This window comes from Bombyx mori, chromosome 14 (assembly GCF_030269925.1).
Source record: "Bombyx mori chromosome 14, ASM3026992v2".
NCBI classification, from domain to species: domain Eukaryota; kingdom Metazoa; phylum Arthropoda; class Insecta; order Lepidoptera; family Bombycidae; genus Bombyx; species Bombyx mori.
Genome location: NC_085120.1, coordinates 5164687 through 5189240, shown reverse-complemented (window position 1 = coordinate 5189240; position 24554 = coordinate 5164687). Strand labels below are relative to the sequence as shown.

The 24554-nt window shown below is 36.6% G+C and overlaps 3 protein-coding genes and 1 long non-coding RNA gene across 4 annotated transcripts; 1 reads left to right on the top strand and 3 right to left on the bottom strand.

Moving 5' to 3' along the window:
• Window positions 1–3856: 3856 nt before the first annotated feature.
• Window positions 3857–6443, top strand: LOC110386204 (alpha-(1,3)-fucosyltransferase C). Its single transcript, XM_021351818.3, has 2 exons — window positions 3857–5016; window positions 5370–6443. Exons 1-2 carry the CDS (start codon window positions 4067–4069, stop codon window positions 5659–5661), a joined length of 1242 nt encoding a protein of 413 aa, XP_021207493.1. The 5' UTR covers window positions 3857–4066; the 3' UTR covers window positions 5662–6443.
• Window positions 6444–9346: 2903 nt separating this feature from the next.
• LOC110386219 (uncharacterized) lies at window positions 9347–10343 on the bottom strand. The gene is made up of 2 exons (XR_002431440.3): window positions 10123–10343; window positions 9347–9565 (listed from the first exon to the last, which is right to left on the bottom strand). It is a non-coding gene; the product is annotated as an uncharacterized LOC110386219 (long non-coding RNA).
• A 2721-nt stretch (window positions 10344–13064) lies between these two features.
• LOC119629487 (uncharacterized) lies at window positions 13065–18637 on the bottom strand. The gene is made up of 2 exons (XM_038015404.2): window positions 18014–18637; window positions 13065–13544 (listed from the first exon to the last, which is right to left on the bottom strand). Exons 1-2 carry the CDS (start codon window positions 18335–18337, stop codon window positions 13251–13253), a joined length of 618 nt encoding a protein of 205 aa, XP_037871332.1. The 5' UTR covers window positions 18338–18637; the 3' UTR covers window positions 13065–13250.
• A 2053-nt stretch (window positions 18638–20690) lies between these two features.
• On the bottom strand, window positions 20691–24133 carry LOC101745702 (alpha-(1,3)-fucosyltransferase C). Its single transcript, XM_021351898.3, has 2 exons — window positions 23070–24133; window positions 20691–22651 (listed from the first exon to the last, which is right to left on the bottom strand). The coding sequence occupies exons 1-2, from the start codon at window positions 24029–24031 to the stop codon at window positions 22291–22293; spliced, it is 1323 nt and encodes a 440-aa protein (XP_021207573.1). The 5' UTR covers window positions 24032–24133; the 3' UTR covers window positions 20691–22290.
• Window positions 24134–24554: the final 421 nt, after the last annotated feature.

Here is a 24554-nt window from a genome sequence, read left to right as displayed (position 1 = left end):
AACGGCAAAAAATTTTCTATTTCAAAGCTTTTTTTTTATTGCTTAGATGGGTGGACGAGCTCACAGCCCACCTGGTGTTAAGTGGTTACTGGAGCCCATAGACATCTACAACGTAAATGCGCCACCCACCTTGAGATATAAGTTCTAAGGTCTCCATTTTTTTTTTTATTGCCCTTGTAGGCAGACGAGCATACGGCCCACCTGATGGTGAGTGGTTACCATCGCCCATGGACTTCAGCAATGCCAGGGGCAGAGCCAAACCGCTACCTACCGCTAAAATATAGTTACAACGGCTGCCCCACCCGTCAAACCGAAACGCATTACTGCTTCACGGAAGAAATAGGCAGGGTGGTGGTACCTACCCGCGCGGACTCACAAGAGGTCCTACCACCAGTACAAAAGCAGCATTACGCTAAAAAATGTTGTCTGAACGTGGAACTTAAGGAACTGAATCGGTTTTTGGGAACATTAAAGCTTGGTCATTGTAGAATACAATAATCTTTTTACGTGTCTTCTTTCCTGCGACTATAACCTAATCAATAAAGGTAATGTCTCTAACATGTTCAGAGCCGATGCAATAATGAAATAAATTACAATGGCGATACGAATACAGACGTATTAAACCAACAACATGAATGCCACCACACACCTTGAAACATGAGGTCTGAATCTCAATTGTGTAGTATAAAGACTGCCCTCTCCATTCAAACGGAAACTGCGAGGCAGTAGAAATAAACAGGCTGGTATTACTAACCCGTAGTAGGTCACAAGATGCTCAACCATCTGATTCTATCACTACTTTCGATCTAACAATATAGCAATTGTGTCAACGCAGCTTTATATAGAACAAAACTGAATACAAAACATGAAAATCTAAACTGTGTTCCATAACTTTTTTTTTATTGCTTAGATGGGTGGACGAGCTCACAGCCCACCTGGTGTTAAGTGGTTACTGGAACCTATAGACATCTACGACGTAAATGCGCCACCCACCTTGAGATATAAGTTCTAACGTCTCAGTATAGTTACAACGGCTGCCCCACCCTTCAAACCGAAACGCATTACTGCTTCACGACAGAAATAGGCAGGCAATTAATCTTCTATACCACAGAAATCTGATAACTTATATTCACGACAGAAACGTTTTGTTGTAAAAAAAAGTATTAAAATACTTGTTTTTATCACAAGCAAACTCGTGATCACCAACAAGTATACAACACAAATAGACCTCGAAGCAATTCGAAGTAATGATCCCGCTGTTTACCGGAACGGAGAGCCCTGCAGGAATCCGTAATTTGAAGAAAGGGTATTGAATAGAAAATAATTGACGGTCGTATTTTAAATAAATTGATGTTCGCACGAAATTCATTCCGATAATGTTTATTTATAACGTCTAGACACAAAACGATAATGGATTTTAGATTCGTTTAATTTGTAAACTGTCAGCTATTGTTTAGTTTTAGATTTATCAGTTACTTTAGACAGGACAACGAGGATTTCTTTAGAAAATTACTTAAAACTACAGGTACCGCAGTAGTCGAAATTCGACTATAATTAATTGGAATTGTAAGTTTGTACACTATTATGATTGTGTTTTATACTTCTTTAATGACAAATTTCGCCAAGACTACACTATAAAAAATATTAACAAAGACAAACAATATTTAATCTATTCTCAATTTGACAACAGACGTCAAGAACAAAAGTTTGACAATAAATGGTATGCATGCGTGTGTGCGTCAAATACATGGTATTAGTGTGTGTAATATTTTCTTTATTGATTTAATGTATCTTTTATGCATTATTTTAAAAAAAAAATAGCATTGTGCACTTCTTCTCTATATTCTCTATAAGTGTGGAAAATTTCATACTCCTCCGTCCGCGCAATTTTCATAAAAAGGGATACAAAGTTTTTGCTTCACGTATTAATATTACTTAAAATATTGTGCACGCTATATTTTGTCGAATGACATCCCTGAATCCGATAAAAACAAATTGTTGTGATTTCCTAACTAATGAGTGGGACAATATAAAAGTAACATCTTCATCACCGACTCATTTACCACCTTTTAGGCAATTTAGGCTATATGATAAAATGACTGCTATAAAACTCAAGATATAAATGTTTTTTTTTATTGCTTAGATGAGTGGACGAGCTCACAGCCCACCTGGTGTTAAGTGGTTACTAGAGCCTTTTTTTTATTTTTATTTTATTGCCTTTGTAGGCAGACGAGCATACGGCCCACCTGATGGTAAGTGGTCACCGTCGCTCATGGACGTCAGCAATGCCAGTGGCAGAGCCAAGCCGCTGCCTACCATAAAAGCCTATAGACATTTACAACATAAATGCGCCACCCACCTTGAGACATAAGTATTAAAGTCTCAGGTATAGTTACAACGGCTGCCCCACCCTTCAAACCGAAACGCATTACTGCTTCACGGCAGAAATAAGCAGGGTGGTGGTACGTACCCGCGCGGACTCTCAAGAGGTCCTACCATCAGTATCCTAATAATCGCATGTCGACGAGCACACCAGACGTCTTATCCAAATGGCGGATACTTCAGAATCTGACAGAACATTCAATTTCTAAAATCTGCATAGAAAGTAGCTTGCGATAGCCAACGAAATCCATCTTTAATGACTTAACGTACATAATATTTCGATACAATATAAAGGCGTTTCCCCACAATGCCTTTTACGTAATTTATGTGTTTAATTTCACGATATAAGGCAGCGAGTTGAACCTACAGTGCCATATGAAAAACTCGTTTCCGTTTTCAGCATTTAATTTATGGATGAAAACACTTTCTCAGCGTAACTGATATTGAATGTGTGATTTTTTGTTGTGATTCTTGGTTAGCATTACCACCTTAAGACATGAGATCAAATTCAAAAAGTTTAGAAGTGTAGGGATATATACGGCAAAGGGAAGATCTTTCACCGAGCGGGTGATATTGCTCTACTTGTTCGGAACTTGTATATATGCGTAAAATGTCGTAAACGAGATTCAGGCATCTGTCAATTATCTTGCGTTGTATGATGGCTACCCGCCACAGAAGCTTAGAAAGTTTAGAAGTCGTCATGGCATAAAGGATAAGACGTCCAGAACATTCGTATATTATAGCGATGCGCCGGTGTTCGAATCCCGCAGGCGGGTACCATTTTTTCTAATGAAATACGTCCTTAACAAATGTTCACGATTGACTTACACGCTGAAGGAATAACGTCGTGTAATAAAAATCAAATAATCACTAATGGTAGGACCTCTTGGGAGTTCGCACGGGTAGGTACCACCACCCCGCCTATTTCCGCCGTGAAGCAGTAATGCGTTTCCGTTCGAAGGGTGGGGTAGCCGTTGTAACTATACTGAGACCTTAGAACTTATATTTCAAGGTGGGTGGCGCATTTACGTTGTAGATGTCTATGGGCTCCAGTAACCACTTAACACCAGGTGGGCTGTGAGCTCGTCCATCCATCTAAGCAATAAAAAAAATTAAAAAAATCCCGCAAAATTATAATGTCCGTAATTACTGGTGGTAGGACCTCTTGTGAGTCCGCGCGGGTAGGTATTTACGATGTGCCATACATATATCGGCGAGATTAAAATGGTTTCCTAAAAAAATACGCATGTGTGAAATTTTAAGTTTAATTATATTTTATAATTATTGCCGAGTTCATACGGATATACAATACCTTGAGTAAAATGTCATTCAAATATCTAAAATTAGAAACATCAATTTTATAATGCAGTAATAAGTAGGTATATTATCAAAAATTTGTTAAACCGCCAAATAAATGTTCGAGAATATTTAGCCGGGAAGTCACATTAATCAACATGTCAACAAAACAAATAAACAGTAAATTTCAAACCTAATCTAATAAATAAATAAAACCATGAACATGCATTCTTCGACTATTATTCTGGTAAAGTTTGTAAACTTAGCATCCCTTTATAAACACAAACAATAGATTTCCATTCATACGTTTTATAGTCGATCAGTAGTACTCCTGGCATCACGAATACAGCGTTGATGAAAATTAAAAAAAAAGTATTTTCAATATACTATGTACAAATATCAAGTGAAAGAAATGACATTCGTGAACACCTTCAGAAAAATCGTTTGGAAATTTATTTTATTTTCAACGTTAGTGATATGCCTGCTGATAATATCTCTACTACCACAGTTTCTTAAAGCGAAAAGTTTTTCAAGCATCACAAACTCAAGGTACCCAACAGACTTGAAATATATATTTATTTGGAAGCCAACGCAACAACCGAATCGGTATGGCGGTATGAAAGTATTGAAATACGAAGCAGGACAAAAAATATTCATCAAACAGAAGTGCGAGTACATTAATTGCTACATAACTTACAACAAGAGCCTTCTAAGAGGCACTGAACACTTTGATGCTGTTGTTTTTGAAGGAGAAACCTTGTTAAATGTACACAGAAAAAACATTAACCTCACGCGTGTACCATCACAGAAATACATTTTTAGAACTTTGGAATCTGCCGGGAAGGCACCAATCTGCAATGATGATTTTGACGATTTCTTTAATTTTACATGGACTCACAGATTAGATTCAGATATCGTAAATCCCTACTTTGATATATACAGCGAAAACAATACTAAAGTCGGTCCGACTAAAGAAATACAATGGATAAAAAAAATGAAACACGACAATAAACTGACGAAGAGATTTAAATCAAAAGATAGAGCTGTAGCGTGGATTTTAACAAATTGTAAAAACAAAAATAGACATCAAGACTTCGTTAAAGAGCTCAGAAATGAACTTAAAGGTTATAATTACAGTTTAGACACATATGGTCCTTGCAGTAACAATAAATGTCCCCAAGGCAAAACATTAAAATGCTACAAAATGATAGAAAAGCGTTATTTCTTCTTACTAGTTTTGGAAGAAATGTTCGAAGAAGATTACATTACTGATGAAGTTGTTAGAGCAATGAATCATTTTACTATACCAGTAGTACTGGGAGGCGCTGATTATAATAGGTAAGAAAATTACGTTTGTTAAAATAAATGTTAAACATATAATTTATTATATGTAGTATATTAACAAATAATAGCAATATAAAATCACAGACAAGATTGATTGACACAGTTTTTTTTTGTTATTGGGGAAACAGCTTGGACGTACAATATGTGCCCAATCTAAGTCACATAATCATAAAACTGTATTTACCTTGCTAATAATTTAGTACCATGGCATTATGTCTTTTACATTGAGAGCCGACTTCAAATTAAGCCGAAGCATAATATAATACAATGATACTATTACGACCTCAACTTACACTGCGTTCGTTAAAAAAGTCACAAAAATTTTGAAATAAGTTTTTTTTTTTCAGATTTTTACCACCCGGTTCTTACATCAATGCCTTGACTTTCGACATGAAGAAACTAGGAGCGATCATAGACTATCTTATCAAAAATCGGAACATGTACGAGTATTTCTTCGATTGGAAAAATCATTATCACTACACACGTAGATCTAGGACTAATGTCTGTGATTTGTGTGCCAAACTGAACAGTAACTCAAGTAATAATTCTTATAAAAACTTCAGAAAATGGTGGAATCCTGACTATAGGGATTCATGTCAACGGATGAGTTTGTTAAGTTTATTTGAAAAATATGTATGATTTTTTTTTAAATAACAATATACAGTCTGCCTCAAATAGCAAAGTCCGTCTGAGTGTCGGGTAGTTTGATTCCACACGAAACATTAAATCAAATATCATGTATTAGAATGTTGAGAAAAAAACCAAAACAGAATAATTGATGAGAAAATGGTAATTGTCATTAATAAGTTGTAACTGCTGTAGATGGTTCTGTTACTGAGTGGTTACAGGAGCCTACAGATACCTTGAAACACGAAGAGAAAGCCTCAAATTTTTAACGCCTCTCCCACCCAGAATGTATTTCCAATTATTAGTGAACTGTTAAACCTATTAAACAAAAAAAAATGGACTAAAAGCAACTGTCAATACAATTTGAAAAATATCGACAATATACAATTTGATAAAAATCGACAAGCTTACTTTTTTTATTAAGTTTTCTCTTCGTTACGACGTTTATTCAATTTACTTTATTTCAAAACATTTCTTCCCAATTCGTACCCCACTTCTCTGTCTATGGAAGAAACCTTTCCTTCCCCATTGCAATTTAAAAGCCAATATAATGGATAATTAAAACTTATATCTGCTCTCTATAACCGCTACAATATTTAGTTGACATTAAATGGGCATTACGGGCCTATCTGTTATTCTTTGCTCCAAGAACAATTCTCATTCTCGAACGTTCACGTTAAAAGAAACATGACACTAAGGCTGACACAAACAACTTAATGTGTTAAGCTCTTTTATAAATTCTATGCTCTGTGAGCACTATAGTTTTTTGAAATATTAAATATAATATAATACTCTCTACGCATTTTTGTCATAACTGTACTTTTTTTTCACAATTATAATAAGATCCACATAGCGTCGGATGTACCATCTGTGATCGACATTTCTCCGATTTATTATTGAATACTTTTTAGACTTATCCTGTGACAAGGATCCGCAATCCATCATTGTTATATCACGAAAAGGCTTTTGTGATGATTTTATTTTCGGAGATTTGTTAGATTTTTAGTCCGTTTGCAGCTTAGTTTCGATTCGATCTAGTGTCATCTTTATGTTATCTATAACTCATAGTGTTCTTTTAACAGCTTTTATAACAATCTTAATTTTTCGTTATATTTCGAAAAGTAAAATATACTTTAATTTATAAATGTAAATAATTAACTAAATAATAAGCAAAAAGTTTGCACCCGTGATCTGCTGCGGTCCTCGTACGGGAATAAATTATTACTTCGGTTTGGAAATATTGCAAGATATTTGCATCGACAAACTTGCGCATACTCGAAATTTCTCATTAGTCTTGCTTTGTATTATGATAGTCATAAAAATATGTGTGTAACGAGCATTTTCCGGTCACCGTCCTCGTCGAACCCGTCGCTTGCGACGAAGGGCTCGACGAGCGAATCAACCCATAGACACAGCCCACTGAGTTTCTCGCCGGATCTTCTCAGTGGGTCGCGTTTCCGATCCGGCGATAGATTCTGCGAAGCACTGCTCTAGCTAGGGTCAGTGTTAGCATCACTCCGGTTTGAGCCCCGTGAGCTCACCTACTAGTTAAGGTTATGCTGAAATAGCCTCTCAAGGCTATCAGCTTAGGTAGGATAAAAAAAACATTTTGAAAGAAACGCTCTGTTGTTTGCACGCAGATGTGCACTGTGCAAGCCCGAGGATTGCAAGTCTGGACTTTATTGATAGTTATAAAAGCTAGATCATTCCCACGGGCTCTGTTGACACTCAGTCCCATGATTTACAAGAGAAATAAACGATCCCTTCGTAACAAGGTTCGTAACAACTTGGTTACGTTCTGTCATGACCTATGCAAGGTCACACGGTCGTATACACATTAACTCTCTCCAGGTCATTCAACCCCGTTTCTGAAGGATAGCCGACAGAACACCTTGTTAAGTCAGTAATATCGATCTTAACGACGACTTAAATTTACTACCACCTGGTCCACCTGGTGCCTGATGGCTATCAAAGCCCATACACTTCAACAACAGAAATGACCTCGAGACATGAGTTATAATAAGTTTATAATAAAATCGCTACCCCACCATTAAAGCCTTCAACGTGAATGCTAGCTCCTTGAATCCTCCAATGTTATTACAAACGCTCTTTCGCAATGAATTAAATAGTGCCCATACATGCGGGTTAAAATACGCCCACCCATGAATAAGTATGGAACTATTTGCAAGATTAATGTCCTAGTACGTAATGTGAGGGAGTTCATATAGAGTCCCTTCTTTATTTCGCCGTAAAGTCGTGTTTTATATAATTAACACCACAGTTAGAACAATATAAATTTTATTGTTGTAGCGGCACAAACAAATATTAAACACATTATAAATTATTTTTCGTTTTAAAATTTCGGCGGTAAAAAGGTCCCGTGTCACAGACTATATTCTTTTTCCCACCTCTCGTGCGTTCCGACTTACGCATCATAAAAATGTGCGTTCATAAACGCCACAAATGTAAATTGAACATCTGCACATCAGCCTATTATACCAGTTCTATCATATCTTTAGGCAAAGCCATATCTTTTGACAAAAGCATAATCTAATACTGTAAGCAAATGATTAATTACGCGTTTCCAAGAATAAAATAATAAAATTAACTACATAGATACATTTTTGAACAAATTTTAGTTTTCTGAGAAGCTATCGTTTCGGTATTTTTACCTTCCGACAATATAAACATATTATGTTACTATACCAGTAATATTTATCCAAAGATCTGCTTGTGATCGATCCCCGGGGACGCTATCCATCAATTTGTGTTGTCAGGAGTTTCATGGTTGCAAGAACAGATCGTTGTTTCGCTTCAGATTTGTTTATCTTTGATTTTACTCGGTATATAGAGTGTATGGAGACATATATATTGGCGGTACGGTGTTTTGTTAGCCCGCTCCTATGGGTACAATCACCCTGCCTATTTATGGCGTGAAGCAGTAACGCGTTTCGGTTTGAAGGATGGCGCAGTCGCTGTACTGTAAATATCTAAAACCTTAGAACTCATGTCTCCAGGAGGGTGGCAGCATTTACGTTGTTTACATCTATGGGCTCCGGTAACCACTTAACACCAGGTGGGCCGTGAACTTGTCGACCCATCTTAGCAATAAATATATACGTACTCGTGGTAGGACCTATTGTGAGTTCGCACGGGTAGGTACCACCACCCTGTTTATTTCTGCCGTGAAGCAGTAATGCGTTTCGGTTTGAAGGGTGGGGCAGCCGTTGTAATACTTGAGACCTTAGAACTCTTATCTCAAAGTGGGTGGCGGCATTTACGTTGTAGATGTATATGGGCTCCAATAGCCACTTCACACCAGGTGGGCCGTGAGCTCGTCCACCCATCTAAGCAATAAAATAAATAAACATATACATATATACAATTTCAAGGGCTGTAATTCTCGTTTGTTTTAAAATAACACCACGCCACTATCGTGCTTGATAATAATAATATAATGAAATTAATTAAAAATACAAGATCACTAAACGTGTGTGATCTCTAAAGATCACTAGAGGTGTCACTAAAATAATTCTACATTTGTCTCAATCGGTAAAAAATCGAGAATGAATCATAGCAACGACCGCTGGCTTTATTCAGTTATCATTCACATAATAATAAAATTTGGGAGGCACACATGAAATATTTATAACTGAATTTGATGTCGAAACTTATTTATGTATAATATATCATCGACTAGAAAGCTGTTCTATATTTTATTTAAAAATATATATTACATAATCAATCAGGTACACACTAGTCGATTCTCAATGCATTGAAATATATACGTGCTCGACTCGGCAGTGGATGCGTCTGGATCGATTGTCTTCTGCCTCCAACGATTAATAGTTTTAATCGTAATGAAACCGTAGTGATGAATGGTCGGGTAATTACAAAACATCTTTCGCACCAATTGCTAAAAATAGTAATTAGTATAGACGATTTATCACAACAATGTCACACATGCAACATCACACAAATACTAGCTTTTAAGCAAGGGGTGTCTATCTATTAATATTAGGTGAAATAAAAAATCTCTTGATACTTCTCGATTTCGAGCTTACTGTTTGAGTAGTTGCATTCACGTTGTGATTTCATTGACGATCGATAACCACTTTAAACTAGGTGGGTCGTAAGCTCGTATCCACTAGCATAGCTCTACATCGTCAAGTAAAATAGTCATATAGAATGTTGGGATTATCACTACATAGTATAAAACAAAGTCGCTTTCTCTGTCCCTATATACCTATGTATGCTTAAATCTTTAAAACTACTTAATGCCGAATGAAGGCTTATATGTATAATAACATCCATTAAATAGTGGAGAAATACTGTCATCAATAATAAATCACAGTTCCCTAAGCGAAGCGAGGGCGGGTCGCTAGTAATTATTAAAAAATTTAAAGAACTCACAAAATCGTGATAAAATTTCAGAGTTATCATAATCCCCCAACAAAATAAGGTATAACTAACCTGAGTAAAAATGATATCGTATTCAGCAACAAACACAGAAAGCAGCTTCTGTTAAGGCTACGACAGCGCGTACTGAATTTTTCAAGAATCACAATGAGCTATGACGCAAATTTATGTAGACTAGAGGTCCCGCAGTAGTCGAAACTCGACTATAATTAATTGGAATTGTAAGTTTGTACACTATTATGATTGTATTTTATACTTCTATAATCACAAATTTCGCCAAGACTACACTATAAAAATATTAACAAAGACAAACAATATTTTATCTATTCTCAATTTGAGAACAGACGTCAAGAATAAAAGTTTGACAATAAATAGTATGCATGCGTGCGTGCGTCAAAAACACGGTATGTGGTGTGTGTAATGTTTTCTTTATTGATTTAATGTATATTTTATGCGTTATTCTAAAAAAAAATTAGCATTGTGCACTTCTTCTCTATATTCTCTATAAGCGTGAAAAATTTCATACTCCTCCGTCCGCGCAATTTTCGTAAAAAGGTATACAAAGTTTTTGCTTCACGTATTAATATATAGATTAGTTGATAAACAGTTTCAAAGAAGCAGACGCTTGAATTCATCCAATAAAATTTCTTTTGTATAAAGTTAGTTAAAAACGACCAGCGCAGGTGTTCATTCGTATGCAAATAACGCATGCCTAATAAGACCGCTAACTACGCTGGAGCCCGGAGCGTTTCCCTGAAACTCATTGTTTCCCTTGAAACGAAGTACGTACGTACAATATTTATCTATTCAAAGCATTGGATAACTATGCGAGTTTTATGTGTTTCAAATATTTTGCTGGTATACATAGATTGGTAGACAACTGCACGGTACTAGGTTGCACTAAAAGTATCGGGAATGGAATATTTCCACTGTTCCTGTCATATTAAAATATTTTTAATTGAAAACTCCTTGGTTTTAAAAATCGAATACCATTTATTTATTTTAAAAAATATTCTCGGTCTTGTCACGAGGTTTTGTCAAACTTGTTTAGTCGTTGAGAAAATGGAATTGACTCGAGAAAATTCAAGAGCGATGATTTATTATGACTTTCGAAGTGGTTTAACACAAAAACAGTGTGTTTGACCGGATGATTTCTGCATTTGGTGATGAAGCCCCATCCAAAACCACAATTTATCGCTGGTTTGCTGAGTTTCAACGTGGACGTGTCAAGCTCAGTGATGATCCCCGTCAAGGTCGTCCAAAAACTGCAGTCACCCAAGAAAACGTTGATGCTGGAAACGTTGAACTTTAGACATTGGCATGAGTCAAATGCAAATAATCTTGCATGAACAATTAGGTGTAAAAAAGTTGTTTTCCCGATGGATACCGCATTCGCTCTATGAAGAGCAAAAAGCGGCTCGCGTTACTTGGTGCGTCAGAACTCTCGAAAGATTCCACGCAGGATCCTCAAATGTATACAACATTGTATCAGGTGACGAATCCTGGATATACGCGAACGAACCCGAAACAAAAAACCAGTCACGAGTTTGGGTATTCGAAAATGAGTTAAAGCCAACGAAAATTGTTACTATAAGCCGTCGTGTATATCATGGGAGATCCTTATCCAGGAGGAGGTGGAATCAAGAAAATGAAAGCATATCACTATATTTACCATCGAAGAAACTAGGCAACGAATGGAGATCCATCTACTGTATTTATAATAAGGTATCCTAGGCTCACTGGAGAAGTGACGTGAAGTTTATATGTATCTAGTAATATTGTTGATTTTTCGTGTTCATTGCTTTAAATGAGTTGAAAGAATTTGTTATTATCTATATCATTCTGACGAGTACAACTCAACGAATTACGTAACGCTTATTTGTGTATAAATTCAGGGCTGTCAGCAAACAGTTGAAACATTTCTTTTTGTTATATATCTAAAATCATTAATTACCTCTTAAGAATTTTTTAATATTGTTTATACGAGATCAATGTTTCGGGTAGATGAAATTATAGATTTTCTTCTTTTTTTTTTTTTTTTTTTTTTCATTCACCTACTAGATGGACCGACGACCTAGTAAAAAGCGCTGGGTCTCGTTGGATGCAGGTGGCAATGGACCGGTCACACTGGAAATCTATTGGAGAGGCCTATGTTCAGCAGTGGACGGCGATAGGCTGAAATGATGATGATGATGAATGTTTCGGGTTAGACTACCTTTTGTAGGACACCTTGTATAAACGTACATATAGACAATTCTTCCCAGATTCGCCATGTAAACTCGAATTAATTGTGTTCGTAAGCATCTAGTAGAAATTGACTACATGCAGCTACGAGCAGGTGCGCGTTCGCTAACGCATCCAAACTTGGATATATCGTCGAATTTACAATTCCAACACAATTGAGCACGGAGCTAATATAGTTTTAACAAGTACAAAGAATTTACTCATTTTCAGAAGGGCTCGTTTCCAGGTTTAGTTTAAATTTGCTATTTTCGTATTCGACTTTAGAATTTTTATGGTAAACTAAATGATGACCTGTGCTCGTTTTTTTTTTTTTTTTTTATAACGCCATCTTTTTGTGTCTTTAAAGCGGGTAGTTGCCCTCAATTAAGAAAAATAGTATCATTATTCGCCAATAGATGTCGGGAAGAGTCATAAAGTTGATTATCGATAAAGTTGATTATTGAAAACACGAATAAAACAACTTTTACTGAAAATAAATCGTAGCTAGATCGATTTATCGCCCCCGAAATCCCCTGTATACTAAATTTTATGAAAATCGTTGGAGCCGTTTCCGAGATTCAGATTATATATATATATACAAGAATTGCTCGTTTAAAGGTATAAGATGAGGATTACTGTGACCGTGTCATTCAATCTATGGTTAGCGATTATACAATACCAGATCTGGGTTCTAATCCCAGTCCAAATGCAGTAGCTGTTGGCGCCGTTGCGATGAGATGTTGGGTGCAAGGCTTATCTCAATAAAAGTGGACTGTATTTAAAGCTGGTTTAATAATCGGATTAAAGTTAATACAGTTTTACGGGACCGACAATGATTGTGCGTTTTTTCGTCGATGCACGTCGTTTTATTTTGTCACTCCACGCCTCTCCCCCGCTTCCGCCGCGGTGAGGAAAATAGGGTTGCTATGTTTCGAACATGCTCCCCGGGTTGAAGAACTTCAAATATTGACTGGTAGCGGGCATATGTTGTTGTAAGCGCGTCGTATAACACCTTTCTTGGTTAAGATATCTGCCACACGTGTAATTCCATCTCGTCCAGGACAAAGATGAATAATGCGTCCGAGCAGCCACATAAGAGGTGGTAGTCCCTTCTCCTTGACGACAACCATCATACCTTCTTTTAAGTCTCCCTTTTGAGTCGGCCATTTCATTTTTTGTTGTAGCCACACGACGTACTCATTGGAGAATCGCTGCCAAAAATGCTGCTTAAGGTACTCGATACGCTGGAATCTCTTAAGAGAGGTTAAAGTTGAATGATTTGTTAAATCAGGCTGAGGTACAAAGAGTCGTCCTATTAGGAAATGAGCTGGAGTGAGAGGATAATAGTCCGAAGGATCATCTGACAGAGGAATGAGAGGCCTTGAATTTAAAATGGCTTCAATTTGAGTTAATAAAGTCGTCATTTCTTCAAATGTGAGATGTGTTAACCCTAAAGTTCTACGCCAGTGATATTTCGTAGACCTAACGGCTGACTCCCAAAGTCCGCCAAAATGTGGTGTGTATGCCGGTATAAAAGAAAATTTAATCTCTTGCTCTGCCAAATCGGAAGGAAGGGTACGACTAAGAAGTTTGGATAATTCATTGAACGTTCCAACAAAGGTGGTACCATTATCAGACAGAATTGATTGTGGCTTCCCGCGTCGCGCAGTAAATCTATTCAAAGCAGCAATGAATGCATCCTTGGACAGGTCTGAGACAAGCTCCAAATGTACGGCCTTTGTTGCCAAACATACGAACACGCAGATGTATGATTTTATTAGTTTAGAACCTCTACCTTTCCAGTTTGCTACCAACACTGGGCCAGTGTAATCAACGCCAGTTTGAAGAAAGGGATATTCCAGGTGCACACGTTGACGTGGTAAATCCCCCATGGGTGGCTGAACAGTAGTAGCCTTAAATCTGCAACACGTCACACAGTTTCGCACAACCTTTTTAGCTAAATTATTGCTACCAATGGGCCAATAGTTGTGCCTAGTGATTGCTAATAAGAGCTTAGGACCACAATGTAAATGTTTAAGATGTAACATTTCAAATATAAGATTAGTTAAACGATGGTTAGCGTGGAGAAGAATTGGGTGCTTAATATTAAATTCGTAATCTGAATTGTTGAGTCTACCGCCAACTCTCATCAACCCATCGCCATCGAGGAAAGGTGACAAAGAAATAAGTTTATTTTTAATCGGTAAAGGCCTACCAGCGATTAAAAGAGAACGCTCTGCAGAAAACGATTCTTCCTGAGCTACAAATAATAAATGGTTTGTTGCATTTCTTAATTCTAAGTCAGTTAGTCTCCCTTTTTGTAAATGTTTATGATTACAATTAGATATAAAACGATAGATATAAGATGTCACGCGAATTAACATAGAAAATCTAGATGTGTTCTGAATTAGATTTGACAATATACAATTTTTTGAAGAGCCTTGATTTATGTGTAAAGCATGAACAGTTTCTGGAAGATGATCGGTATAATTTGGGTTGGTTGGCCAGTGTGATGGGTCCTGAGCTAAAAATGAAGATCCCGACCACCATAAAGCGGAATTACGTAAAAGACTAGCGTTCAATCCTCTAGATACCAAGTCTGCTGGATTTTCCTTTGAAGGGACATACCGCCATTCGTGTCCAGCGCAGATTTTCTGTATCTTAGACACACGATGAGCTACGAATTTTTTCAAATGAATTGCAGAAGAGGCAATCCAACCGAGAACTATCGTTGAGTCCGACCAAAATGAACACCTTTCTACTTTTAATGTTAAAGTCATAGTGATCTTTTCACATAATTTGGAACCAAGCATGGCTGCACAAAGTTCCAGTCTTGGAATCGTAGTAGTTTTTATAGGAGCTACTTTACTTTTTGATGCTAAAAGAATGGTTTTTATGGATCCTTCTGACGTCTCACTTCGAACATAAACACATGCGCCGTAGGCTCTCTCCGATGCGTCCGTGAAAACATGAAGCTGTATTCCAATCGGCTGAGAAACAACGCAGCGCGGAATTAGAATATCATTGAGATGAGGTAAGGTTTTAACAAAGTTAAGCCATGTCTTCTTTAAAGGTTCCATGATCTCGTCGTCCCATGAGCATTTATGTTTCCAGAGATCTTGCAGCAAAAGCTTAGCTTCTACAATGCAAGGCGAAACTAAGCCAAGCGGGTCAAATATTTGGGCTACGGTAGCCAAGATATACCGCTTTGTTATAATGAGTGAAGGTGACAAATTTATCGAAAAGTATAAATTGTCAGCGCGACATTTCCAATTAAGACCTAAAGTCTTCGAGTGTTCGTTGGAACTCAGATCTACACAATCTGCGTTATCATTCGAAGTATCGCTAAGAGCTCTGAGAATTTCAGAACTATTGGAATGCCATTTACGAAGATTAAATTGTCCAGACTGGAGGGCAACCTCAATCTTTCTGCACAATTCTATGGTGCTGTGAATGGTGTGACTTCCACCTAAGTAGTCATCAACATAAAAGTCATGGCATATAGCGCGCTTAACATCGTCATCGTGAGCTTCATTGCCTAGCTGTATAAGACATCGGGTTGCTATAAAAGAAGCTGAGGCCATGCCATAAGTTAATGTGTTTAGTGTGTACGTCTTTATGGGTTGTGAAGGATTAAATCGCCATAAAATTTGTTGTAAAGGGCGTTGAGAACTGTCTAATGAAATTTGTCGATACATTTTTTCTATATCGGCCGTGACCACATACAGATGTTGTCGAAATCGTATTAAAATTGAAAATAAATCATCTTGTATCGTGGGGCCTACTATCTGAATATCATTTAGTGATTTACCTGTCGATGTACGAGCAGATGCATCGAAGACTGCTCGCAATTTTGTAGTTGTACTCGATTCCTTTAAAATACCATGATGAGGAAGGAAATACTGAACCACGTTATTGTTAGTATTGTGGATATTTTCACTCATGTGACCAAGATCGAGATACTCGCGCATGAAGCTACCGTATAGCATTCTAAGTGTATTGTTTGATGCTAGTCTCCTTTCGAGTGAAAGGAACCGGTGCTTGGCCATATAGTACGAGTCTCCTAAACATTTTGGTGATTCATGGAAGGTAAGGTCACGTTAAAGCGTCCGTCTTCAGCGCGCGTTGTAGTTTCAGTGAACACCTTTTCACACGGATGACTATTTAAATCGTTGATTGTTGAAGATGGTATAGAGTCTAGCTCCCAAAATTTAGTAAGATCTGTGCTGATCTTTGAAGAATCGCAACTTAATAAGCAATGTAAATCTTTAGAGTTAGTCTTGTTTAAGAGGGAACCAGAAATTACCCAGCCAAGTTTGGTTTCAAAAAGAACAGGTTTATTTTTGCCAAGTTGAATACGGTTTGTACCTATGACATTCCAGAAAACGTCTGCTCCGACCAATATGTCAATGGAGGATGGAATATGGTAAGTTGGATCCGCTAAAGATACTCCCGATGGTATATTTATGTTTTTATTTTCTAAATATGCTAAGGGTAAAGAGTTCGTAATTTTATTCAAGAGATAGCAATTGATGTTAAAGTTGTGGTTGCCATCTAATGAACGTATGCTTATCGAACACGATTCATTACACGCGGAGGTTTTATTGCTGATACCACATGCTATGTAATCCACACGCTTCGTTCTCAAATTAAGCCTATGACAGAGATCCTCCGTAATAAAGTTAGCAGTACTCCCGTTGTCTAAAAGAAGACGTGCAGTGTGCGTTTGCCCCTTAGAGTCTAAAACCTGAACTAACGCCGTAGAGAGTAAAACGTGTGATGAAGTATCAGTTGCCGTGGCTGACACGACAACGGTTTCAACTGGGACTGTTTGCTTCGTATAATGAAGAAGCGTGTTGTGTTTTAACTTGCAGTACTTGCAATGGCTAAGCTTACATTGAGAATCAGTGTGTCCAGGCCTCAGACAGTTAAGGCACACTCTAAGCTCTTTTGCTTTCCTAATACGTGTTTCAATCGATAAACTTCTAAAAGACTCGCACGCGTACAGGAAGTGTTCCTGATTACATAATGGACACGCAACTGTTTTATTTTTGTTAATGGTAGTTAGCTGTGTTAGTGCTTTAAGCTTAAAATGTTCATTTTTAGATTTGATTCGACGCGCATCCTCTAACGTTTCCAATAAATCGGCTTTATTTGAAATGAATTTAGTAAATATTTTTAGAGTTGGAGGGTCGTTGAGAGTATTACGATGCTCTTCCCAGCCCCTACTAGTGATGCTGTCCAATTTAGACGCCATCATATGAATCACCAAAGTGTCCCAATGTTCGACAGGTTGATCCAATGTGGCTAAGGCTCTAAGATTTTTGTTGGTTACATCTACAATGTGTCGTAAACTCTTACTGCATTCTTTTTGTATGACGTCAACATTAAAAAGAGTTTGGACGTGATTGTTGACAAGTAAGCGCTTATTGTCATAACGCTCACAGAGGAGAGTCCACGCGGAAGAGTAGTTATCTGCTTTAAAGTCTAAGCTTTTGATTACTAAAGCAGCGCTTCCATGAAGAGAAGCTCTTAAATAGTGATATTTATTAATACTGTCGAGGGTATCGTTTTCATGAACCAAAGAAATATAAGTGTCTCGAAATTCAAGCCCGTGCTGGTAACAACCGTCAAAGTGGGGTATATCAATCTTTGGCAACTTAATATAGTTTGGCTTTTGACTTAACACGGTGGTATTCTTCATGCCATTTTCAGAGCTTACCTCGGACCTACCGTCATTATTTTTGCGTTGATCCAACAGCGTACGCGCAGAAGCCACAAGCTTGTAGTACTGCGACTCAATGGACTCACGATCCTTATAATGGTCTTCCGGCGCGTCTGACAGCATCTCGATCTCACTCTGAAAAGTGTCGAAGTCCCCGTATAAGGTTTCGAATTTCTCAAGACGTACTTGGAGTTCCGAGAATTGCACATCATTGAGATAATCACAACCCCGTAGGACATCCAAATACGTAGAGAATTGTGTTATTTTGGCCTTTATTGAGGCCCTCCTTTTAATTAAGTCTTTTACTTTGCCTTCAGGCATCTTTATTATGAGTACCAACTATCTACTTCCCAAAGGCAATGAAGCAACTAAAAGCAAAAGTTGACCCTGCCAAAAAAATTATAGCAATAGACTGCCAAGCAAAATCTAAGTCCCTGAATAAAGTATAATAGCAAAAATTATTAACAGCTGTACTTAAGGAGTGTTTTAATTCAAACTACCCGCGATATATATAATTTTTTAAATAAAAGTTTCTACAATGTTTTTTAGAAGGCAAATGAGTTATTTTAAAAGTTTAGTATTAAAATGAAATTGTGAATTTAAATCTAAATCTAGTGTCAAGCAAATGATACACTACAATAATAGTTTAAACGAAATGTGTAAATGTAAATTATATTAGCGATGAAATGAACAAGCGTGAAAAGCAAAGCTCTTGTGTTATTTTATGTTGTGTTTAATAAAAACTTCATGAGAAGCATAAAAAGTGATTGGCAAAAATGAGAAGAATGACCTTTGGACTTTTTGTTAGTAGTGAAAATGTTGACGGTAGCAATTAATTGTTATGGTTATGAATGTTAATGTTAATGAGGAATGGAAAGAATAAAATATAAGGAACGATCTTACGTATCTTTTCTTTGTAAACCTCCTGTGACTTGATCCTATGAGACCTTGAATAATGGTGTTGGTTGTGTTGTACTCAGCTGATGCGGCAATGTTGTACGTTTGTTGGATTGTTGTTTTTTAAATGTTGTCGGTGAGCTGGATTCGGACTTCTTCTGTAGATAATTATGGGCGTTCCACGAAGGTAATCCACCTTAGGCGCTGCTTGAAATTGAAGTGTAGGTAGGCGTTGAAAAAACAGAAAATCTTCTTTTTTAAGCAGTGGCGATGAATTTCCAGTGGAATGTAGACCCACGAAGGTTGATAGGCGTCCTAGGCTCCAAAAGACTTCTTTGGAAGACCCGATGTACAATCTTCTTCAGATTATGTTGAGGTTTGAAGGACCATATGTTGGCGCCGTTGCGATGAGATGTTGGGTGCAAGGCTTATCTCAATAAAAGTGGACTGTATTTAAAGCTGGTTTAATAATCGGATTAAAGTTAATACAGTTTTACGGGACCGACAATGATTGTGCGTTTTTTCGTCGATGCACGTCGTTTTATTTTGTCACTCCACGCCTCTCCCCCGCTTCCGCCGCGGTGAGGAAAATAGGGTTGCTATGTTTCGAACAGTAGCTTTAAGAAATATTTCAATTTGTTGTTGTTGTGCAGTTCTAAACATTTTAATCAAGAGAAAGGAATCAGAGATACTATCCGCTGCCTGCATGATACAACGAATATACTAACCGTGAACGGTTTATCGGTAGGCAGTGGCTTGGTTGTGCCCCTGGCATTGCTGACGTCCATGGGCGATGGTAGCGACTCACCATCATATGGACCGTATGCTCGTCTGTCTACAAGAACAATAAAAAAAATAACTCAATAATATAAAACAATAAACTTATTCCTACGCAAATTGAATGTAGCATTTACTCTGTAGTCTCTAAAACATCTGATAATTTACTTGATCAGGCTTTATTTAAAAATAACTTTGATTTCATTTCATATATATTAGACAGTAATGAATTTTGACATCTTGATTATTCAAAAGTCAAGTATCAGGCACTGAAAGCCTGACAAGGCATAAAACAAGAGCGCCGGGGCGTCCCCTTAAATACAAGCCTACATCAAGGCTTCTAGAATATTCATTAGCCTCTCTCCATTGATATTGGGAAACTTACAACATAAAACTATTATTGTATAAAACACCCGAAATTATATAACTAAGCCTCTAATGCAAATTGCTTAAAGTTCAATTCCGAATGCAGCATTATTCAAATGACAAGTCTCAGAGTCACCGACGATCTGACCAGGCATAATTCAAGCGAGGGCTCAGTGGTGCCCTCTCATAGTCGAGTGCTTTCAAGCCTTCTAGAATATTCATCAGACTTGCTTGATTAAGTTTTGCCAAGTCGCTTTTTAGGACGTATGTGAAGCGGCCATGAAAAACGTTATAATACTGTTTCAGATAAATAGATCGTGTAAATGATAATACAAAATAAGTTTATTTGCAAAATACTCAAACGAATAGTAAATTTAATTCTTAACATAAAAGCCACTTTAAAATGTTTCAGCATTCTTGATACTCACCTAACGTTAAATTTTCATTAAGCTCCACTAAATGTTACATCTGTTCTAGCATATAAAAGATGTGTGGTGTCGTGGGACACCGGATAGGAATGAAGTTCCTTATTATGAAAATATTAATTTTAAGTTCTATTCGAGGTATATAGAAAATAATACACTTATACATTTTTTATTATGATTTTTTATTGATAAAAATAAAATAAAACTACTTTACAAAGTTATCAACTTTATTTTATTCACAATGATTTATAAAAAATATATAATAATAATAACCGTCATCACGTAGACTATACACTAGACACTGTATAGCCATCATACTAAGACTATACATAAATAATAAAAATCTTACGTTACGGACGTTTTGTCCCGGTTAGGGTACCCCTCCGCATCGTCCTATAAGGAACTTCGTTCCAAAATGTATAAAAAGTTTAAAAGATACATAAATCTTATTATATTCGTGTGCTTCGAATAATTACATTCAGGGAATCCTCAAAAACGTATACAATAGTGTACCGTCGGCAACTCAAGTGGATTCCGTCGCAACTAGTTAGCATCGGTTTTCTGGCTGTTAGAATATTCATCAGCTCTTTGTTACTGGCCCTACTTACCTACAGTATGGTAATCAGCGCCAAATTGTTTGTTTTAAAGGCACTGTTTGATTAGTTCCACAGTGTAAAATGAAGTTTCCGAAAATAGTGTTTCGCTTAAAAATGTTCATTTATACAGTTTTTGTTAAATTAACTTTAAGAGCAATAATTGATAGATCCGTTTTAAAATACCCTTGTTCTAAATAAATGTTGGAAATACTTTTTTTTATTGCTTAGATTGGTGGACGAGCTCACAGCCCACCTGGTGTTAAGTGGTAACTGGAGCCCGTAGACATCGACAACGTAAATGCGCCATCCACCTGGAGATATAAGTTCTAAGGTCTCAGTATAGTTACAACGGCTGCCCCGCCCTTCAAACCGAAACGCATTGCTGCTTCACGGCAGAAATAGGCAGGGTGGTGGTACCTACCCACGCGGACACACAAGAGGTCCTACCACCTGTAAAAAATTAAATTACATAAATTACATTCTGATTATAAATTAATCGTGTGCTTTATTTTCTAGAACTATATTCGCCCATGTCTATACGATACGATTGCGTTCGTGACCACTAAAACTGTAAAATATTCGAAACCTTGGAAATAATTTAATGACAATAAAAAAGGCGGGAATAAAATGTAAAAGTGGCTTCAATTGTAACCAAGCCGTGGTTCAAATCTTCTGGTAGGTACCAAAATAAATCCAAGTCAATAGGTTCACGAACGACATTCACGATGAAAGACATTTGAGTTATACAAACTTAAAATGTTATCATAAATTGTTATGTTTAGAATCAGAAATCACCTTCGGTTTCTATTTAATTTTTAACTGTATTATTATTGTCGTTTTTTCACATGAGAACCTCCGATATCCCGATAAGGGTATTATGACTGCTACTCAGTTCTAATTACTTAACTAATTAATCAGATTGATAACAATTATTATTATTACGTCGATTCACAAGAGCGGTATCCATTCCCCGCCATTCTTCAGTCACAAAACTTAACCTTTTATTACTTACTAGTAGGAAGGTTAGCACAAAGATAATAGATGACATTTTGTGACCGTTCAATGATGAGTATTCTTTTATGCATGCTTTTAAGGAAAAAATAATATACCTAAGTTTAGAAGTAAATGTATTCTACTAAAAATGTAAACAGCGCTATATTTAATATGAATTTTCAACAAACCAAATCAAATTAGTTAATTTATAAATTTTCATTTAAGTGTATCGTCCTTTAATGTTAGAGTTTTTCTTCTTAGAAGTAACATTGATATAAGAGAGTAACTCTGAAAATGTTTCTGCACCCTTCGGATAGCATCTTTCTCGTAACGATCCATAGAACCACCATTTTCTGAAAGTCTCGTACGTACTATGAACAACCATTCTTCCGCCATTATTAAGTAATCGACAAAGATCACAGAGACCTCTCAGGTGATTTACTTCTCGAATGCTGTAGGAGCTTCTCCAGCTGTGGTAGCCATTGTATGTTGATGGATTCCTAATAGTGTAGTCTATGATGGCTGCCAATTTGTCTGGATGTATAGCACCAGCGTCTATATAAGACACAGGTGGCAGAAACCTGAAAATATTTTAGACTTATTTAGAAGCTAGCTACAGCCGGCCACGTTATGCGTTGGCTTTGTTTGATATAAAGAATAAGTTCCTATTTGAATCGGATTCACAATTTGATGTTTTTTTGTGCTAAACTTTAATTCTATTAATTTATTTTGTATATTTCCCTCGGCCTAGCACAAGCTTAAACACTTCTTTGGTGTTGATGGAATGGTCTGCCGAAAGCTAAACATTGAACATTGGCAATTTACAGAAAAAAACAAAACAATATAATTTTCTGCGCTGTAGTTTTGCTCAAAATAAATGCAGAGTACTTAAAACAATAAGCAAAAGATTTTTACTAAATATCTCTATCTAAGAGTAAATTTAAATCAGAAACGAAATACACCAACAAAAAATAAGAAACTGAACAACTAATTTCTTACTTGGTATAGTCAACACCGCTGATGACAATAGGCACAGCGAAATTATCATAAGCATACATCACTTCATTGGTTAAATAATCTTCGGACATGCTTTCTTCGTAAACCAAATAAAAGTGGTAATTTTCGATAATACTGCGACAATCTTCTGCCGTTGGACATTTGATACCACCACAACCAAAAATATCCATCTCCAAGTGATGCTCTTTCAAAAAGTATTGCAATTCTTTACTATACGCCATCCTTCGTAACATTGGCTGACATTTCTTTATATACAATGCGACCGCTTTAGATTTTTTCACTGGTATCATGAAACTATCGTTCGATTTCATATTGGACCACTCAACGTCTGTATTAGGAGCTACTATGTTTCCTGCAAGATCTAGCACTTCTATGAACGGCGTCACAATATCCGAATACAGTTTATAAGACCAAGTCCAGTTGAAATAATTATCCAGATCATTGTTGCACATCGGATTCTCGTTTGATGGTAGCATTGAATGAAACACGTATTTTTGATTGTAAGATCTGTCTTGTGGTAAATTAAGTTTTCTCCAGACTTTTACTAGACTCAAATTAAAGAGGACAGCATCAAAATTTTTGTAATCTTTTAAACTGTTTTTCTTTGATGTAATGAAGCAATTGAGAAACAAACAGTTCTGCTTTATAAATGGTTCCTGACCTTCGCCTATGGGATTTTCCGTATGATCACTCGTTGTCCACAGCAGTATGGATTTCGGACGTGAATTGAAATTCTCTGTCTTATTGAGAATGTAGACAGAAGTTCCCGTTTCCATCACAGAACTAAAAGTGGTTTGAAATGAATAAAACGCCAATCCTACGTACGTTACCAAACCCGTTAAGCTGATTAAAAAAAATAATCTTGTCACAGTTCTGATTTTAGACGGCAACATGGCTGTGTATGTGAGTATCTCTAAGAAACAACAGAGTAATGAATGTTTCATCTTATAATGGATAAAGCGTTTTGTTTACAACAAAGGTAAACAAATTCTTCTGATTTTAAACAAACAACAATTATGAAACGCATTGCATTCCACTAACACTGCATTCAAATACCACTGACCATACATTAATAATAATAATAAGCCTTTATTGCTGTTTTACTTACTAATTACTAACTTAATACATTACTTAATAATAAATAAAATTTAAGTGCAACTTATAATCAATATCAATTATTCCGTTCGGCGTTCGGTGTGGTTTTAAAAACAGCTTGTCTCTCGACAAAGGCCTCCTCTAAAGATTGCCAATATTCTCGATTTTTGGCCATTCGACTCCAATGCATACCATACATTAGTAAAGATTAAATAGTTACTTAAAAATTTGAACCATTTCTTTATCACACTATACGAATTAGTTATTTTAACTACTTTTGCGCTTACATAATAGACGGAAGTCTCTTGTATTTGTAACAATATTTTAATAAAACTTAGTGTGGACTTCGGGTTAAATATTGTCAATCGAGGC